Source organism: Erythranthe guttata, chromosome 7 (assembly GCF_056151865.1).
Source record: "Erythranthe guttata isolate IM_541 chromosome 7, IM_541, whole genome shotgun sequence".
Taxonomy (NCBI): domain Eukaryota; kingdom Viridiplantae; phylum Streptophyta; class Magnoliopsida; order Lamiales; family Phrymaceae; genus Erythranthe; species Erythranthe guttata.
This window is the reverse complement of record NC_142539.1, coordinates 9,632,976-9,651,696: the sequence shown is the minus strand read 5'-3', so window position 1 is coordinate 9,651,696 and position 18,721 is coordinate 9,632,976. Positions and strand designations below refer to the sequence as shown.

The 18,721-nt window shown below is 37.8% G+C and overlaps 1 protein-coding gene and 1 long non-coding RNA gene across 2 annotated transcripts; one reads left to right on the top strand and one right to left on the bottom strand.

The window, feature by feature from the left end:
- Positions 1-943: 943 nt before the first annotated feature.
- On the bottom strand, positions 944-5,050 carry LOC148769172 (uncharacterized). Its single transcript, XR_016032222.1, has 5 exons — positions 4,915-5,050; positions 3,866-3,943; positions 2,567-2,635; positions 1,366-1,768; positions 944-1,273 (listed from the first exon to the last, which is right to left on the bottom strand). It is a non-coding gene; the product is annotated as an uncharacterized LOC148769172 (long non-coding RNA).
- A 4,385-nt stretch (positions 5,051-9,435) lies between these two features.
- Positions 9,436-9,921, top strand: LOC148769171 (putative F-box/LRR-repeat protein At3g58880). Its single transcript, XM_088820274.1, has one exon. It carries the CDS (start codon positions 9,436-9,438, stop codon positions 9,919-9,921), a length of 486 nt encoding a protein of 161 aa, XP_088676400.1.
- The last annotated feature ends 8,800 nt before the right edge of the window (positions 9,922-18,721 follow it).

Genomic DNA, 18,721 nt, shown 5'->3' with positions numbered 1-18,721 from the left:
TAATAACCTTTGATATTGAAAGACAATTTGACCTCAAAGTTAATATATTCATTTAATGAATCACATATAGGGGTCAAAATTGGAACGGAATTCCAATTTCCACCGAATCCTATCCGAAGATTTTCGATTTCACAACAACTTTTTGTAATCCAAAGTCAAAATTCCGATTTCCGATTTTTCAAAAAAAAAAAACATATCAGAATTGGAATTTGATATGTAATCTTCGGAATTTACGAATTTTGATCCATAAATAATTCGGTATACTACTCTATCAAATAGCCTATTCTTATGTCATTATTTATAAATTTTAATAAACGTACAACTTACAACGGAGAGATTATGACACTTTGATGCTTTTGATGCTCTTTTTCTGTTGTTTAATTTTGTTTTTGTTATCGCAGATAATTTCGATTATTTTGGCGCAGGGACTTGTAGAATTCAGAGACTTATTTCTTGGAAGTGAACATATTTTATCCAACATGGAAACTGAATATAAAAATTATTGAAATAATCTAAAGAAACCCGAAAAAAATATGTTACATATATGGAAACATGGAAACGTGATCAACTTACAGTATATAATATGTTACATATATCTAAAGAAACCCAAAAAAATAAGCCTAAGAATTCATCACACCATCTGTAAAAGAACAAAACTCGGATTATGCAAATGAAGATTTATAAAACAAAAAAAAGGAAAAAACCAAATAATAAAACGGTAGACATTTTTAACTTTGGTAAGAGCGTTCTTACTTATTTGGAGTTAGACGGTCCATCAATTTACGAAGTACTTAGCACATCAACACATCTTTTAAATGACTTGCAAAAAAAACTACTCGAAGAACGACTTCTTTTGGAGTTTTGAACAAAATAAAGGAGGAAACAAAATGAACTTGGGTTTGAGCGACTGCCATCGATGCATAGTTTGATATAGAATTAGATGTAGGAAATGAAGCAATACTGTTCCTTTTCTGGGTAGACTACGACAAATGTTCGGGTTAAAGAAATCATGCACATCTCAGAACTTATAATATACAATAACCATGATAAATTTAAGATAATAAAACAAAAAAGATAATCAAGAGTATTAAAGAAGAGATGGAAGTTATGACATAATCGATCACATTATTAATTTTACAACTTCCCTTGGTTCTGGACGAACATGATCTCCTATTCCAGCCGTGGGTTCTTATAGCGATCACATTCTTCATTGTACAACCATTCAATTATATATATCTTTCCTTGAAAACTTTTGCATATCTCTTCTTACCATCTGAAAGGTTTGACACTCACGTAAATAAACGCAAAAAAATAGCAGTTAGTATTATGCACTTTTACAGTTAAATAGAATCGTAAGCTACAAACCTTATGCTCGAAATTGTTTATCTCCAGGAAGTGGATGGGAGAGAAGAAAAAACGTAGAATATATTGCCAATGGATGCAACGGTTTCTTTCCTCTAAAACAATTGTGATGTTATAGAAATCAAAGAGGCCGCGTTTGTAGATCCATCTGGAAGTTATGAGGTTAAATTTTAGGAGGGGAGTTGTTGAGAGAGGTTACCACTCATGTCTTGCAGTTGAATATCGTGTAGAGGAAAAACAAAATCTGAGAGAGCTGTAAAAAAAACAAAGTTTTGAAAATTCAAACTGAACGTAAAATAGGTCAGGGAAGTGGAAGGAAACAAAATGTATCTCAGGCGGCGCTGTGCAAGCATTTTCTGTCTTCCCCATATGCAAAGGAATGAATAAGCTAAACATTCCATTTTTACTGAAAATGAATAAAAACTTGTTTAAGTAAACCAACTATAGGTATATAAGATTCAAAGATATCTAGAAGCAGTAGGAAAGTATTGTTCCGAAGATATATGTTAAGAGTCTATTTATTACGATAATATAATCGATCAGAAATTGGTAATGACAAACAAAGCCAGCATTTATATAGTTTCCAATCTGCTCTGTTAAGCAAACCAAAAAATAGCCTCAAATTGAAGTCGGCATAACAACAAAGAACCTGTATAATTCTTCAAAGCTTAGTTTGTGCTTATAAATCTTGTAAATTACATGCTCTAAATTTTTTGTGTTTGAAAGCTTCAGTCTGAAAATCCTTTTATTTTGACCGCTACTCATCTTATCCACAAATAATAAATAAAATAAAATAACAAAAGTATCGAAAAATGTGGCAGAAGATTGAAAGTTGAAACAATAAAATTATTGAGAAACAAATTTACTCTAGGAAAGGAAAAAAAAAGGAAGAAAAGCCAAAACATGCAAATCAGACTTAACATAATTCGTAATGGAGGGTGATGCAATTGTGTGTGAATAAAAGTTATTCCGCTTATATGAGTAGAAATGACCCAAATCTATAGCAAAGGATTATAATGAATAAGGTTGTCTGTGTAATATCATCTTGAGTAGTAAAAAAATGCCTCATGAGCTCGGACACATAGAAAGAAAAAAAAATGGCATATAAAATGCAGAGTTACAGAATTAATGATTGCACAAAATAGGAATATTTTTTATAATCAAAGAATAAATAAACATTTAAAATGACATGATAAATTACTACCGTTTTCCGATCCCTCTTGCTGAAATGTGCATTTACAGCTTCGTTGAGATTGCCATGGTGTTACTGCACCTAAACCAAAAATATAAAACTATCAAGTCAAAAAACAAAATAACGATAAATATTAAGCTCAAAAAGGAAATTACTATGAATAATAACAACAATAATATGGAAGAACACCATTGTAGGCAATCAAACTGTGAAATTTGTTTACTTGATGCAATCAATAAATAAGAACTATGTGTACCAACGAAAAGCCTTTAATGAGTCGTCTACAAATTTCACTTTGTTGAAGTGGGGAAAAAACCCAAAAAATGTCATATTACAAAAGTGTATATACATATTGTAATTGCAAACAACCATCCAGAAATTCATAACCAACTCATTGAACTTAGTTTTATTCACACAATAAGCAAAATATTAGTTCAATCTAGGACTAAACCCCATAACTGCATACAGTTGTTGATAAACTATTAAAATCCAATGTCAATCATGTCATCCCAGCAAAACACATAAAATTCGTACAACTAAAAAATTAAGAAACCATGAAAACGAATATAATAATGGTAAATATATGAAAAAAGGTTTCAAAATTCCTCCCACGCTAAAATCCTTTAGTCTGCACAATTTCAGTTAATAAAGCAGTTATAGATTGAAACTGAATTTCATAGAAAGACAATATCAAATCTAAATATTGATGTTGCAGGACGCAACAACAGAGCGTATAATATGATGCAATCATTTCTTGTGTATTTTCTAAGAATACATATTGATAGATAATAGTGAACTTCCAAAGATGCCACACAATTAGTTTGAGGGTGAAAAAAAATCATGATTGCTGCGTGGGGTTTGACAAAAACACTTCAGGGTCTGCATTCTCAGTCTTATGTACAGAATTACATACATCGAGAATTAAACACGCCGAACAACATTTATGCAAAGCAGACAATGAAGACAAAATATTACTATTTTCACCTTGTAAAAATTACATGTTGAAAACAATTTGGTCGTTCAAAACATACTGTAAAAAAAAATTGAAACTAATCAAGATAATCAAAACTGAAAAAACAAAACGAAAAGCTATATACAGAAAACCGGCTATCCACATAAAAAATTGCAAAATTGAGAGAATCTCGTTAAAGGTTATTTATGATACTCTCACCTATACGGTAGAAAATTTTAAAGTGTCAATAAACTGAACTACTGAAAACAAAAGGAGGGAAAAAATTCATAATACGCAAGAAAATTTATTAAAAAAAATTACCAGCGAAAAAATTTATAAAAAAGACAGTATACACATACCTCATTTTTCAACATACTTCATTGTTTAGCTCCCTGACATCAAGTTATGGAGGCAGCGACCCTTTTGAACCGAATCATCTTTGAATTCATAAAAACAAAAAAAAAACATCTCATTAAAATAGCCTTATATCCATAAAAAATTCCACCAAAGACACACACACGAAGCATCATAAATGGATTCAAAGAAAAGGAATTACCAAAAAAAATTTAACTCCTCAATAGTGGACAGAAAAAGAATACATCGAACATGGAATTGAAGAATTTTGTTTTTGCAAAATTCAACTTTCATCATATGAAAAAAGAAAAAAAAAATTATAATCAAATAATGCTTAAAATAACCATAGACAACATCCTAAATAATTAATGTAGAATTGAAATTACACTAATAAAATTATGCACATCCCAGAAAAACCGATCAATCACCACCAACTTCATATTCTCTGGATTAACTCGAGCAAGCTGATTTTTTTCTTCTCTTGTAAAATCATATTTCCGGAAAACCACAATTGAAAAATTGTGTCCGTATGAAGTGGAGAGAAAGTGGAAAAGAAAACGAAATGAAAACGGAATAAAATATCAGAGGGAGAAGTGGGTGAAAGATGAAGCGCCGAAAACCCGGGAGAAGTGGGGTGAAGCAGAATAATTTCAAATAATTAACTTAGGGCAACTCCAATTGGAGTATCAAATGGATTATCAAATCCATAAACCACCTTTTTTATATCCCAAAATTAAAATTTTCTACTCCAATGGGAGTATCGAAATGGGTAAGTATTTTGATATTCTACCTCTTTGAATGTAAAAATACATCCTGAAAATTGAGTTATCAAAAAAATAACTACCTAAACATCCAATCACAAAATGACACGTGGCAATTACAAATAAAACCACTAAAAAACTTTCAATTAGTTATTAATTTTAATAACCATGGTTGGAGTAGACAAATTGTAAATGGATATTAAAATATTATCTTAATTATCAAATGAGTATTTGATATTCCAATTTTGATATTTAGCATTGGAGTTGCTCCTACAAAGGAAAAGAAAACTTACCTTATAACGTGGCTGAAGAAACGGAACAAAGTAGAATTATAAAACAAAAACCCACACCAGGAATTGAATAAACCGTCAGAGGATTGAATAAACGTGGAGAGAAAGGAGGGAGTGGAGAAGGGAAAAGAGATAAGAAAAACTGCTTTTAGGGTTTCGGGGAAACCTTTCTTTTATATATTGAGAAAACCGTATGAAAAAAACTGCTAGGATATGAATTGTCGAAAATACCCTTAAGTTTAGGTCTAGGGTTGTAGGTCAAAATATCTTCTTTTTATATATAAGATTTGGAAGAGAGGTGTTTGAGAATTCGTTTTGATAGGGAGATGTTCGGGAAATTTGATTTAATTTGACTAAGAATATTTTTGCCACAATAAATATTATTAAGGGTAAATTACACACACCCCCCTGAGGTAAGCTTAAATAACTGTAAGGTCCCTGTGGTATCGATAATTACACTCAGCCCCCTGAAACGTAGTCAGAAACTCTAATGGGATAATGAATTGGATACGTTATTCCGATAGGGTTCTAACGGATTATTGGTTTCAGAAAGTGGTGGAGACAACAAAGAGCTATGGGTGATTTAAGAAATGTTCGGGAATGTTCGGGGAGCCATGTCACCCCATAGCTCTTTGTTGTCTTCACCACTTTCTCAAACCAATAGTCCGTTAGAACCCTATCGGAATAACGTATCCAATTCATTATCCCATTAGAGTTTCTGACTACGTTTCAGGGGGCTAAGTGTAATTATCGATACCATAGGGACCTTACAGTTATTTAAGCTTACCTCAGGGGGGTGTGTGTAATTTACCCTATTATTAATTTATTAAAACATGAAGATTTTGACTTGGATATATACAATAAATTATAATATAGAGGGACCTATAACAAATTGCCTATTTGTTTCCATTTTTTTGGAAATAAAAGAAAAGTTCCACTATTTATTAGGGGTCATTACAAATAAGCCCATCAATGGGCACTTATTCATAAAGAAATCCAGACAAAAAACTCATTTACTAATAAGTCCACACATGGTCCAAATTTTTGTAAATGACTAAAATAACCCCTCATACTTTAATATGCTCCAATTTCATCATTAACTTAATTTAACCTCAATTCGACCCCAAATTTCTCAAATTATTCAATTTTGACCTAAAAATTTTTTTTTCAAAAAAAAAAAGAATTTCAAAAAAAAAAAATCCCGCCGGATTCCGGCATTGAACGGCGGTCAACGCCGGTCTCCGGCGGTCTCCGGCGTTGACTTTTCAAATTTTTTTCTTTTTTTTTCTTCCACATTTTTTCGCCGGTTTCCGGCGTTGACTAATTTGGTTTTTTTTTTCCTTTTATGTCTTTCTGTAACTTTTTTTTTTCGTTTACACAGCAATATTGCTGTGATTGACAGTAATATTAACTATATTACTGTTAAACACAGTAAAATTAACTAAACTACAGTTTAACACAATAATATTGCTATATTAATCTCTAGCACAGTAATATTAACACAACAAAACTCATTATTATTATTGTGTAATAGAGTAATATTACTATGTTGACCGTTCAACAAATGTAAACATAATAAAAAGCCAAAAGAATTAATATTAATGTGAGTGACCGTCATATTACTATAACAACAGTAATATTATCGTCAACCACAGTAATATTATTACGTTACTCCGTGAATAACTCAAACAAACAAACAAATCCAAACAAAATAATAATATTGATGTGGTTGACAGCATTATTACTATAACAACAGTAATATTACCGTCAACCACAGTAATATTATTGTGTTTACAGTAATATTACAATAATAGACAGTAATATTATTACGTTACTCCGTGAATAACTCAAATAAAATAAAAAACCCAAAAAAATAATAATATTGATGTTGTTGACAGTAATATTATTGTGTTTACAGTTATTTTACTGTCAACGATAGTAATATAATTACATTGACTTGTCAACAAATCAAACAAAATAAAAAAAAATAACAAAAATAAAAAATAATAATATTAAGTTAATTTACTGTCAACGGCAGAACAATTACATAAATGTATTGTCAACGGAAGTACAATTACGTTAATTATCTGTCATTGACAACACAATTACGGTCAACGTTTAGCGCCGGACGTAAAAAAAAACCAAAAAAAAATTAAAAAAACACTAAAAAAAGTCAACGCCGGGAACCGGCGAAAAATATCCGGAAGAAGAAAAAAAAAAGTCAACGCCGGAATTCAGCGTTAAAAAAGAAAAATTTTGAAAAAAAAATTCAAAATTGAATTTTTGTGGTCAAAATTGGATTTTTGTGGACAAAATTGATTAAATTGTGGTTACAATTAAGAATTAGGTATAAAGGGTTGGGGGTAATATTGGCATATACATGAATATTCCTTTATTTATAATAAATATTAAATGGATGGGATTATTGGTGAAAGAGATATAGCTCCTAAACCTAGAATAATAATGATATTTGGTTGAACACTTATGCATAAAAACCCCTATTTATTGTGGCGCGCGTGTGGAAGACAATCAAGAAATGGTGGAAATTATTTGGAAAGCGTGTGTTTTTCCAACATTTAAAAGGTTAGCAACGACTTTGACTTTGTCAAGAGAAATACTTTTGGGAAAAATACAGTTTTCATCTATCAAGTTTGCACCGCTTCCATATTTAGTCTTCCATGTTTATAAAAAGTACATTTGGTCCCTCATATTTTAAAAATTTAATACTTTTAGTCATTTTCATCAATTTTTTGTTAGTACTAACGGAATCAAGCGTTTGTACATCACTGCCTTAACTGACGGACTAACAATAAATTGACGGAAATGACCAAAAGTGTTAAATTATTGAAACACGAGGGGCCAAATGTGTTTTTTATACTCATGGGGGACCAAATGTGAAAGCAGTGCAAACTTGAGGGATGAAAATTATAATTTTCCCAAATACTTTTACAAGAAGAACTACTTAGGCTTTAAATTCTTTGTTGAAATTTTATTACACATTTTAAATGAATTCATCGACTACTGCATCTGACTTCTCTAAACAATAGAGTGCAGATCCAATTCATATACGAACCTTTATGAAGAAACCCACCCATGCGGATCGCCGTCCTGAGCATTTTTCCGTGTTTTCCCTAACTAATTCATAAGCATTTTTTGATCCGAATCAACGAAATTCGGTAATAGCATATTTTAATTCACCTGTAATTTGAAATACATAACTAATGATGTTATAAATGTTATCAAGAAGCCATATGAAATTTGCAGGAATGTCATTTAAAATTTGTTAGAAAAAAATATATGAGATCGAAGTTTGCAACCCAAAAAAAAAAGAGACCCATCTAAGGAGAAATTGTTAGATTGAAACAATTTTTTGGGGGTTTTTAGTAATTATGAATATTTGAGGAGTTTTTTTGAAATTCAACCATACCTTAGGTGAGTTCTGGAAATATATATATATATATATATATATATATATATATATATATATATATATATATATATATATATATATATATATATATATATATATGATTTAAAACAAAATGTTTGACTTGAGGGCATTATAGACATTATATAGTTTCTTGAAAAACATTTGGTCAACAATTAGTTATCGATTTTTTTCTTTTTTCTTTTTGATAATTATGGTTACTTTAGAGGTTACCAACCCCTCATTCAGATAGTAGTATTAATAGGGTAAAAGTCTAGGGTTTGAGTCTCCCCTCACATACTTCCATTTGTAATGGACTTGAATTTATTAAAAAAAGATTAATAACGTTTTTTTTTTCTTCTTTTTGCAAAGGAGAATAGCTATTGGTTCCCCATTTTTTTCTCTGGGTGACTCGAAAACATGACCAAACATACCGCGATTAGTCGCGTTGCGTGAGTTCGCTAACGTCGGTCGAGTGATTCCCAGTCAACCCTACCAAACTATTTTTGTTATATGTGGCTATACAGGGTGCAAGTCAGAACCGAATTTCTGAAATTCGCCGATTCTATTTCAATATTTTTTTTCCTTTGGAACACGATCTTCATTCCAATATCCGATATTTTTTTTCCCGAATTTATTTGGATTTGAATTGGAATTATTATAAATATATTTTTGCAAATTTCCGATTGCTGAACCCAATTTCGATATCGGAAATAATTCCGATAACTACTACTTTTACCAAAACATTTGATAAAGTAATTATTTCATATTATATTAATAAATTAAAAGTACATTACAGTTTGTATATATTTTATGTAGCTCATTAAACAAAGACACCTAATCCTTCGTAAGTTAGTTGTTATGAAGTTCTGGACAATGGAAAACTTTCATACAATAACTTAGAATATAAATACAAGACGGAATTCAACGTGAATCATAAGAAATCCTATAGAAAAGGAAAATTTAAATAATAGAAACTAATTAATCGGAATATCAATATATAACTTGAACTCATCAACAAAACCTTCAAATTACATTAACACATTCGTTAGGGTTTTATTAAGGTGGAAAAAAATATTTCTGAATCGTTGATTAACATGAAAAAGGCAAAAGGCGAATACACGAGTTCCGACTCAGTGGACACGATATCCGAGTTGCCAAAAGACATCTTGCACAGAATTATGTATTTCCTCACCCAAGAAGAGGCTGTCCGAACATCTGTCTTGTCCAAACCCTGGCGTTACATTTGGTGCACTCGCCCCGTTCTTAATTTCTCAGACGCCGCCTTCAAAGGTAACAATCAAGAATTTATAGATGTTATCGACACGAATTTGCAACGATACTATGATCAAAGGTTGTGCGTGGATGAATTCCATCTCCGTATATCGAAAGGCTATTTGAATCACGAATCTTATCGTTTTCTTGAAAAATGGATTCGAACACTCGCGGTTATCGGCATCAAGAAGTTTCGTCTCTCTAATCGTACGGAGAATGGTTTTGTTCACTGTCTGCCTCCTGTAGTCTTCGAAGCTCGATCGCTTGAAGATTTGCACGTAGAAATATGCACGGCGGACGAAAACTGAAAAGGTGTACGGAAGGATAGTATTCTCTAAGCATCTGAAAAAACTTCATCTCGAAAAAGTCTACATTCGGGACGAAGATTTCCACAAGGCAATCTCGAGTTCTCCTTTCGCGGCTATCGAAACCATGTCTCTTGATTCGTGCAAAGGGTTACGAAACGTTGACATCACTAATCTCCGTAATCTCAAGAACTTTTCTTTTCGTACGAAACCCTTGGCGTACGATCACGACGAACGATGTAGCATCGAGATCCATCCGCCATCGCTCGAGACGGTCAAAATTACGCACTGTGACCTTTGGTTCCGCAGAGGAGCGGATTTTTGCAGTCTCGATGAATTGTATCTATTTGGTGTGAAATCGAAATTGGACCAATTGTCTTCGTGTAAATTCTCGAGTCTGAAAGTGTTGACTATGCACTATTGTTACGAACTGAAAGAAACGAAGCTATTTATCGACGCACCAAACATAGTCAAATTTAGATATATAGGAGAGTTTATCCCATCCATCTCTTTTGGGACAACTAGTTCTAGACATTGGTCTTCACGGATACATCTGCTCCCGAAAAACGGCGCTTCTTCGTCTTTGTGGTTCCGAAAGCTAAAAGAACTGCTCGATTCGTTAGGCCAATCGATTTTTTTTTTGTTTATTATCGACAATTCCGAGAACGACGAGGGCATCATAATTCAAGACGGCGGTTGTGAAAAAAAACATGTTGTGGTGGAGAACTTGGGGATCCAATCTCGTTTATCGTCTACTTTTTCGTCTCTTTTGAACGGCGCGTTTAGTATTTGTCGTCCGAGAAACATCGGTGGGTACGACCTCAGAAAGGATATTGACGATATCGAGTGTGTGCAGAAGATTCTAATGCAGAGGGAAAGCGGAAACCAATTCGATCAATTCTCGCAGATGTGGTTTCGAGATTTGGAGGATGTGAGATTGCAGATTTACGACAAGAATCGGAATGAATGGATTACGACAAGTGTGTCCGAATTGACGAACTTTAAAGAAACCGAATATAATTATATTCGGTTTGCATTGAAATGGAGATAATTACGCCTAGTGAGACTTATAGAGAAAAAATCACTTTAATTTTGTTGTCTTTATATATCCCAGTTTTTATGCATTCTGAATCACTTTGATTTGTTTTAATGCATGAACGGTTGACATTTGTCCCCTGATTAAGAAACATTTACGGGTGCCGAAATCAAGGCACAAATATTTGACGGTCGGAAAATTATTTGATAAAGATGATTCGAAGAGAAAGAATGTAGAATTCATCGTTCGTCCAAACTGGACAATTAGCATCATATGCAAATGTTACTTATACAGAACAAAATACAAAATACAGTGGCAGATTTCTCAGCTAGCCATGAAATCTTACATATAATCGAACTCATTAGATATATCTTTGCACTTTTGTATTCAAGAGTTCACTTAATTATTTGATGATGTCATCAATTTGCATCCAAAAAATGGCCTACCACATATAATTATATATATATATATATAAGCAATCATCTTGGGCTGGATAGTTGTTCTGATTGAATTGGGCTATCGAGTAACGTTAGATCCAATTGCTCGTTGAATCTCTTCATTATTTCTTCGTTACAGAACTCTTCCCACATTTGAGCTAATAATAAGCCATCTCCAACTCCAAGTGGTAGCATTACCCTCACAATTTCCGACATATTTCCGGGTTGTCATGTGTGCAGAGCAGAGCTATTTGAATCAATTGCTCCACTTCTTCTTCAATGTAATAATTATTACCTCCAAAATCGGGATCAACAATCCTCTCCCATTGCTTTTCCTTTAAATACGGTGATGATGCTAAAGTATAGCTCACCTAGGATGATGTAGAAAACAAGCAGGGAGAGCAAAGCTGATCAATAGCTTGACAACTCGATGATCCTGAGGTCCCTACAAAATAAGCACACGTGAACTAAGCCGGGGGTTGATCCGGCGGAAACCCCTCCGACGCTCAAGTCAGATGTACGGATCGTAGAGAGAATAGAGAGAATAAACTCGTGGTGGATTGTCAATAATGAGAACGTACCTTAACAAATGAGTAAAACGTCTATTTATATATCGTTGAATGGGTTGGGCTTACTTTGTTGGGCCCAAGCCTTCCTTTGAAGGAGCTTGGGCTTTCGTGTAATGAGCCCACTTGTATGTGATTGGGCTTTCGGGTATTGAGCCTAATTATTATATAAATTTGAGGGCCCATTGGGCCGGCCCATTTAGGTATATCATTAAGCCCCCCAACTCTCGATTCGAGACGGAGACTTGTGTAGAGGGGTCCGGGTCGTGCCGAGAGTTAATTGCGCCGTGGATTAGTTTCCGTTGTCGGTGAGATAATTCCTTAATTTAAATAAGAGATAATTGGAATTATTTGGCAGCGAGGTATATATTTAAGGGTTTTAAATATTATACCAGGGCCAGATAAATAGACTCCTTTTGCGGTGGAAAGGATTAAAGTTCATCTCCTTGGTAATAAATATGGGTATGTATTTTTAACTTTAGGTCTTCGTCTGTGCTCTCTTTCTTTATTTTATATCTGTAGAGTAGAAATTTTTTGTTTCTCGATTTTTGTTCGGAGAAAATTTTTTATCATGTCGAATCCGGGTAAGTTGAAATCTTTAAGAATTAAACTTCGCGATCCGGTTGAAGGGGGCGAGAAAACGTTTGGTACGGTAGGTATGGTACGCGAGAAGCGTGTAATATCCGGTGTGGAAATCGGATCTGTGATACGTGGTGCACGGATCGAAGAGAGAAAGAGGGTGGTAAGTAGCTTGGCTGCGGGCGTTGGCTCGAGCCGCGCAGCCAGCTGCCCGGGTAAGGGGCAGAATTCGTGCCTCGAGGACAGCTGTGAGCCGAGCCGAGTGTCGGAGTTGGAGCTGTGCACAACGACCGGGAAGAGGAGAGAGAAGGTTTGCCGCGCGTCCGGGCCAGGTTTCGAGGGACGCGCGCGCGCGTCTGGCACGGGGACTGAGGTACGCGCGCGCGCGTCGGAGCATGGGGTAGTTGAACGCGCGCGCGCGTCGTGCGTGGGAGAACGCGCGGAAGAGGTTGGGCGGTGCGCTGACGCGCACGTGGTCGATGCAGGGGGCGTGGGGTCTGAGGCTGACGCGCGCGCGCTACCCAATAAAGGAGCGCGTGCGCGCGCGTCTGTGCAGGGGGGCGTGGGGCGTGAGTGCGCAGTCAATGAGGGGGCACGTGGCGCTGGGCAGGTGGATGACGCGCGCGCGCGTGGATCTGCCCCTTTTGGGGCCACGCGCGCGCGTGAGAGCGCGTTGGAGGTCGGATTTGAGTCCGGTTCGGGCGAAATTGTCGGGCAAATTTATGAGGGTGCTGATTCGCGTGTTGTTTTAAACGGGGCAAGTTTTGGTCGGCGAGAAATTATTGAATCGTGGAGTGACGATGTAGAAGTGCGTAACAATGTTAATTTTTGCCCTACAGTTGATGAAGCGAATTCCAGTGGACGTCGCTATGGGCGTCGAGTCGTGGATTTTGGGAGCGATAGTGATGATTCGAATCAAGCTCCTTTGACGAGTGAACATCCGGTGTCAAGTAGTGAAGTTGAGCCGATGGTCGAGGAGGAGGAGGAAGATGATATTCCGCCGGGTGATGTTGAGGTTGATAGTAGAAGGCAAAAGAAAAAGAAGCTAATTAACTTGGACTTAGTTGATTTTGACAGTGTATTGACTGAAGAGCAGTTGCATTCTATTCGCCGTTTATCTGGAGCGCCGAGTAATGTGGAGTTGTTGTTGCCTAGGAAGGGCGATCGCTTGTATTCGCCACCCGATGGGTTTCATACGGTATTTTTGGGGTACTTGATGTGCACATCCCAGATTACACCGCATCCTACCTTGTTGAAGGTTTGCGAGGAATTCAAGATTGGGTACAGTCAGCTAACGCCCACTGCTGTTCTGATGTTCCAGGCATTTCATTTTAGGGTGGTTCGAGTAGGTCTGCCTGTGTCTGTGAGTTTATTCAAGGCGTTATTTACGTTACATCGGCCCACTCAGATGCCTTTCTTTTGCTTTCATCCTCGCGTTCATTACCAATTCGTGAAGAGTGTGAAGCTATCTTTGGGGAAATGGAAGACCTATTTCTTTTACGTGAGGGCTCCCACTTTTGACGTTCCCGTAGTTTGGAATCCTACGTGTGAGAGTTTCGCGATAACTGCAAATATGGCGAAGAGGATTGAGGAATCTGGGTTGTGCGATGTGGAATTTGATCCGAGGAGTTTGATACCGACGGTGGAGGGTCAGCATCGTATATCCTTTTGTTGCCTTGAATTGTTTTTTTTTTTTGTTTTTTTGTTTTTTTTTTTTTTTTTTTTTTTTTTTTTTTTTTTTGGTAGTTCTTTGGTCATGTATACCTCATGTTTTTTTTTATGTGTTTGTTATCTTTTGCAGATGGTGGTATCACCTTTGCGGCACTTCGAGCGAAGGCGAATGGGACGTCGAAGAAGGCATCGAAGAAGGTTCCCTCTAAGTTGGGCGGTTCTTCGAATGGTTTGCCTCGCGAGGAGGTTCATGTGGAAAGTCCTCGAGTAGTAGCAGATGATCGTAGCAGTGCTGGCATAGTGGAAGAGCGTCCACCGAAGAGGGATCGTGGCAAGGGAAAGAGGGTGGATACTGAGTATGTGGCTGTGCCTAAGCGTCCACGGGTAGATCCAGAGGAGACTTATGCTTTCCATGGTGGAGGAGGGAAACAATTGTTTACCTATGGTGTGAATCGCGACGGTAAGGAGTCGTATTGGGATGTGTCGGACCATGATTTGCCCTTGTTGAGTACCGAGGGATTTGTTCGGGAGTATGATCGTGCTCGAATGTCTGGTAAGGGTCCTTCTCACATGTTGGAGTTAGCCGGTGGGGACATCTGTCGGGTGAGTCTTTGTTTACTTAAAACAAGATTAGGCGTTACTCCCTCTCTTCCTTGTGTAAATTTTTTTTTTTTTTTTTTTTTTTTTTTTTTTAGTTGGTAGCGACTTGGAGATACCTCGTGGAGCACGGTAGGAATGCGGAAGCTAGTAAGGAAGAGGATCGGGCTCGAAGTCAAGCACGTGAGGATGAGCTTCTAAGTCAGTTGGAGGAAGCGCGGTCTGATCTTGCTCTACGCTCGGAAGAGCTTGCTCGGCGGACAGAGGAGCTTGCTGAGAAGACAGAGGAGCTCGAGGTTATTCGAAGTGAAGCGAAGGCATATAAGGATGATGTTCATAAGTTGAACGTATGTTACGATCAGCTCAAAGAGAAATATGAAGTTGAAAAGGCGACGGGGAAGAGGTTCCTCACGACATCAGGTGGTGTGGCTTATAAGGAGTCCATCGTGGAGGAAACCAAGGCTAGCTTCCGAGGTAGTGACGAGTGTACTGCTATGATTGAGGAGCACGCATTGGCTGTGGTTTATAAGCCATTAGTGCGCGCTTGTCACAAATATCTGCGGGATGCGGGTGGTATCAGTGAGAAAGTGATTCGTGGGATGGAAGCTGGCATATCCGACGAAGAGGACGATGAGGTAAATGTCAATGGGACGGGTACAGAGCTCGTGGATGATATGGTTGCGGATGATTCTACCGTGGTTGCGTCTTCCGCTCGTGGTAGGGGAGTTTAGACTTATCTGTTAGGATAGTTAACTTTTCCCTTTTATTTTTTATTGCTATGATTTTTTTTTATGGATTTCGTATTTTATTTTTATCGCTGATGTAGATGGGTATGTCCACTACTATTTCGTTTGAATTTCTTCCTCGTTTGACTTTGAAGTTTTATATTTCGATTTATTTATTTTGACATTGTCGAGAATGAATGCGTTGCTTCTATGTGTTTACATAAGCATTATACGCGATGTACTTGAGGAGGGGATCAATCTCCCAAGGTTTTTGTTAGGGGTCGTGCCCTTTGTTTGGACCACTTGGGTCTATGATATTTTTGTCCGTGGCCACGTTTTAAATGTAGTACCTCGTGAAACAGCTAAAGGGACCTAGATAATCCAGCTGGCCAGGCTATACGGATTATCTAAATCTCTCTAAGTGTTTGTGGGGTGGTTTTGACTTGAACTCATAGTAAGAGGTAATGTGTATAGACGTAAATGCGTAGATAGTAAAGCGAAAAGTATTATTTATTCAACGATAGCAAAGGAGAATTGTTACATGCCTATGTGAGGCGAATGTAAGTAAATGACTAATGCGATGGGCCTACGTGAGGCAAAGGTAAATAACTATTGGTGGAGCGAGAAAGAAAAAAAAATTGACTTGATAAAAATTGTTCTAAGTGATTGTACTACACTTGTTCTTCTCCTTCCACGTCTTGCTTGTACTCGTTCGTTTTGCTGTGCTGATGGTGAAATGAATTCCTTTGGCGTTTCTATGCCTGTCAAATATAATTGAGTAAAAAGAATTTTGTCTAAGCATTTGTATTGAAGACTTAGTAATTGAAGCTGAGGGGATGAGCATTGCCGATCTACGTACCATATTACGGGGATGTTTTTTCTTCCTCGCACTTCGGGATATGAAATCAACTCGTGAGTTGTTGCGAGTTACTATGTGATCATGCCTGCTAGGGGAATTTTTTTTTTATGTTAGTAGGAGTAAATAAGATCATCCGTGTGTTGAATGCTAGTGGAAGTATAGTTACCCTCGGCGATGTGGTATGGAGTGTTCTCGCTCTTTGGGGCATTGATTGAGTAATGTGTATCCTCCCGTAACAGGTTCTCGACCTGTGAGAAGATGATGGGATGTAATTATGAGTCGCTGATGTAAGTAAAAATTACTAGCCCCCCAGTTTAGGTGGGACGTTCACGTACCTCGTTATGTGGTGTCAAATTTCCCACCATGTAGAAGCAGCATTACAAAACAAGTGACGTGGAAGGTTGTGGAGCCTGCATGGGTGGCAATTTGTAATTAATTTTTCTTTACTAGAAATATGGTTGATGATCTCAGCTGATCAGAAGTAAGGTAGATATATACCTTAGGCGTAGAACCGTTTGAGGTTCCCTATATTCCATGTTCTGGGTATAGGGTCTCCGTCAATGTTCTCGAGGCGATATGCTCCAGTGTTGACCACCTTTGTGATTTTATACGGTCCTTTTCACTTTGGGTCGAGCTTTCCGATGGGGTGGGAAGCTTCAGCTTTTCGGAGGACTAGATCTCCGACTTGGAAGGAGCGAGGGCGAACCTTTGAGTTATATGCCTTGGCCATGCGTGATTTATACATCTGTTGTCGGATGTATGCGATCTCACGTAACTCATCTACGAGGTCTAGGCTTCCCCGCATAGCCTCTTCATTAGCTGTTGGGTCATAGTTGGTGACTCGCCAAGATGGTTCTCCGATTTCGACGGGTGCGATTGCCTCTGTTCCGAAAGCTAGATTGAAGGGAGACTCTCCAGTTGCTGCTCTTGGGGTTGTGCGATAAGCCCATAGTGCGTTAGGCAATTCGTCCACCCACTTCCCTTTGGCACTTCCAAGCCTTGTCTTGAGGTGTTGGAGTATGGTGCGATTCGTGACCTCCGTCTGGCCGTTAGCTTGTGGATTGGCTACGGATGTGAAGAACTGTTTGATGTCTAAGCCGAGGCACCAATTCTTTACTTTGTCACCACAAAATTGGGTTCCGTTATCTGAGATAATGGAGCGTGGGATCCCAAAGCGACAGACGATGTTCTTCCATAGGAATTGGATGACTTCTTCTTCTCGGATGCGTGCTAAGGGTTCAGCTTCCACCCATTTGGTGAAGTAGTCCACTGCTACGATGAGGTATTTACGTCCTCCTGTGGCGGGCGGGAATGGTCCGACTAAATCCATTCCCCATTGGGCGAAAGGGATGGGGCTGTCAATTGGCTGCATTAATGCCGCTGGCAGGTGAGGAATATTTGCATGCTCTTGGCAAGGCTTACACTTTCGGACCAACTTCTTCGCGTCTTCATGCATCGTTGGCCAATAGTATCCTTGCCTCAGTAGTTTGAGAGCTAAGGTCCTCCCGCTCAAGTGATTGCCGCAGATGCCTTCGTGTACTTCTCTAAGTACGTAATCCGCTGTGGTCGGGTCGAGGCACTTGAGGTAGGGGAATGAGAACCCTCGTTTGTATAATTCTTCTCCCACTGTGACGAAGCGGGCGGCTCTCGTCTTTAACTTTCGTGCTTCGGTGGGATCTGTTGGGAGTTCTCCGTTCTTGAGATACTTCAGGATTGAAGTGAACCAGCATGGTTCATCCTCTTCGGTGTACTGTACTTCAGTGGGTGAAGTTATCTCCGGCTGGAGTGAGGTGAGGAGCGTCACCTTCCGACTTCCAATGCTGGCCATGGAGCTGCCTAGCCTAGCTAATTTGTCTGCATGGACGTTATTGGCGCGAGGTACTTGTCTTATCTCATAGCTCTCGAATTTAGACAAGAGAGTGTGTGCGAGAGCTAAATATTTGGCCATGGTGTCTTCCTTGGCCTCGTACACTCCGAGTATTTGGTTAACGACGAGCTGAGAGTCGCTTTGGATTAGGAGCTTGCGCGCTCCGGCTGCTAGGGCGAGGCGGATTCCCGCTATCAGTGCTTCGTATTCAGCGACGTTATTTGAGGCTGTGAATTCGAATCGTTGAGCGTATTCAAACTCATCTCCATCAGGATTCGTTAGTACAATACCTGCTCCCCCTCCTGTGGTAGTGGAAGATCCGTCGACGTTGACAGACCAGGTAGGTAGAGAAGTGTTCTCTTCTATGGAAGTCATTTCGACTAGAAAATCTGCCAACACTTGCGCCTTGATGGCTGGGCGGGGTTTAAATTCCACTCCATATTCACTTAACTCTATTGCCCATTTT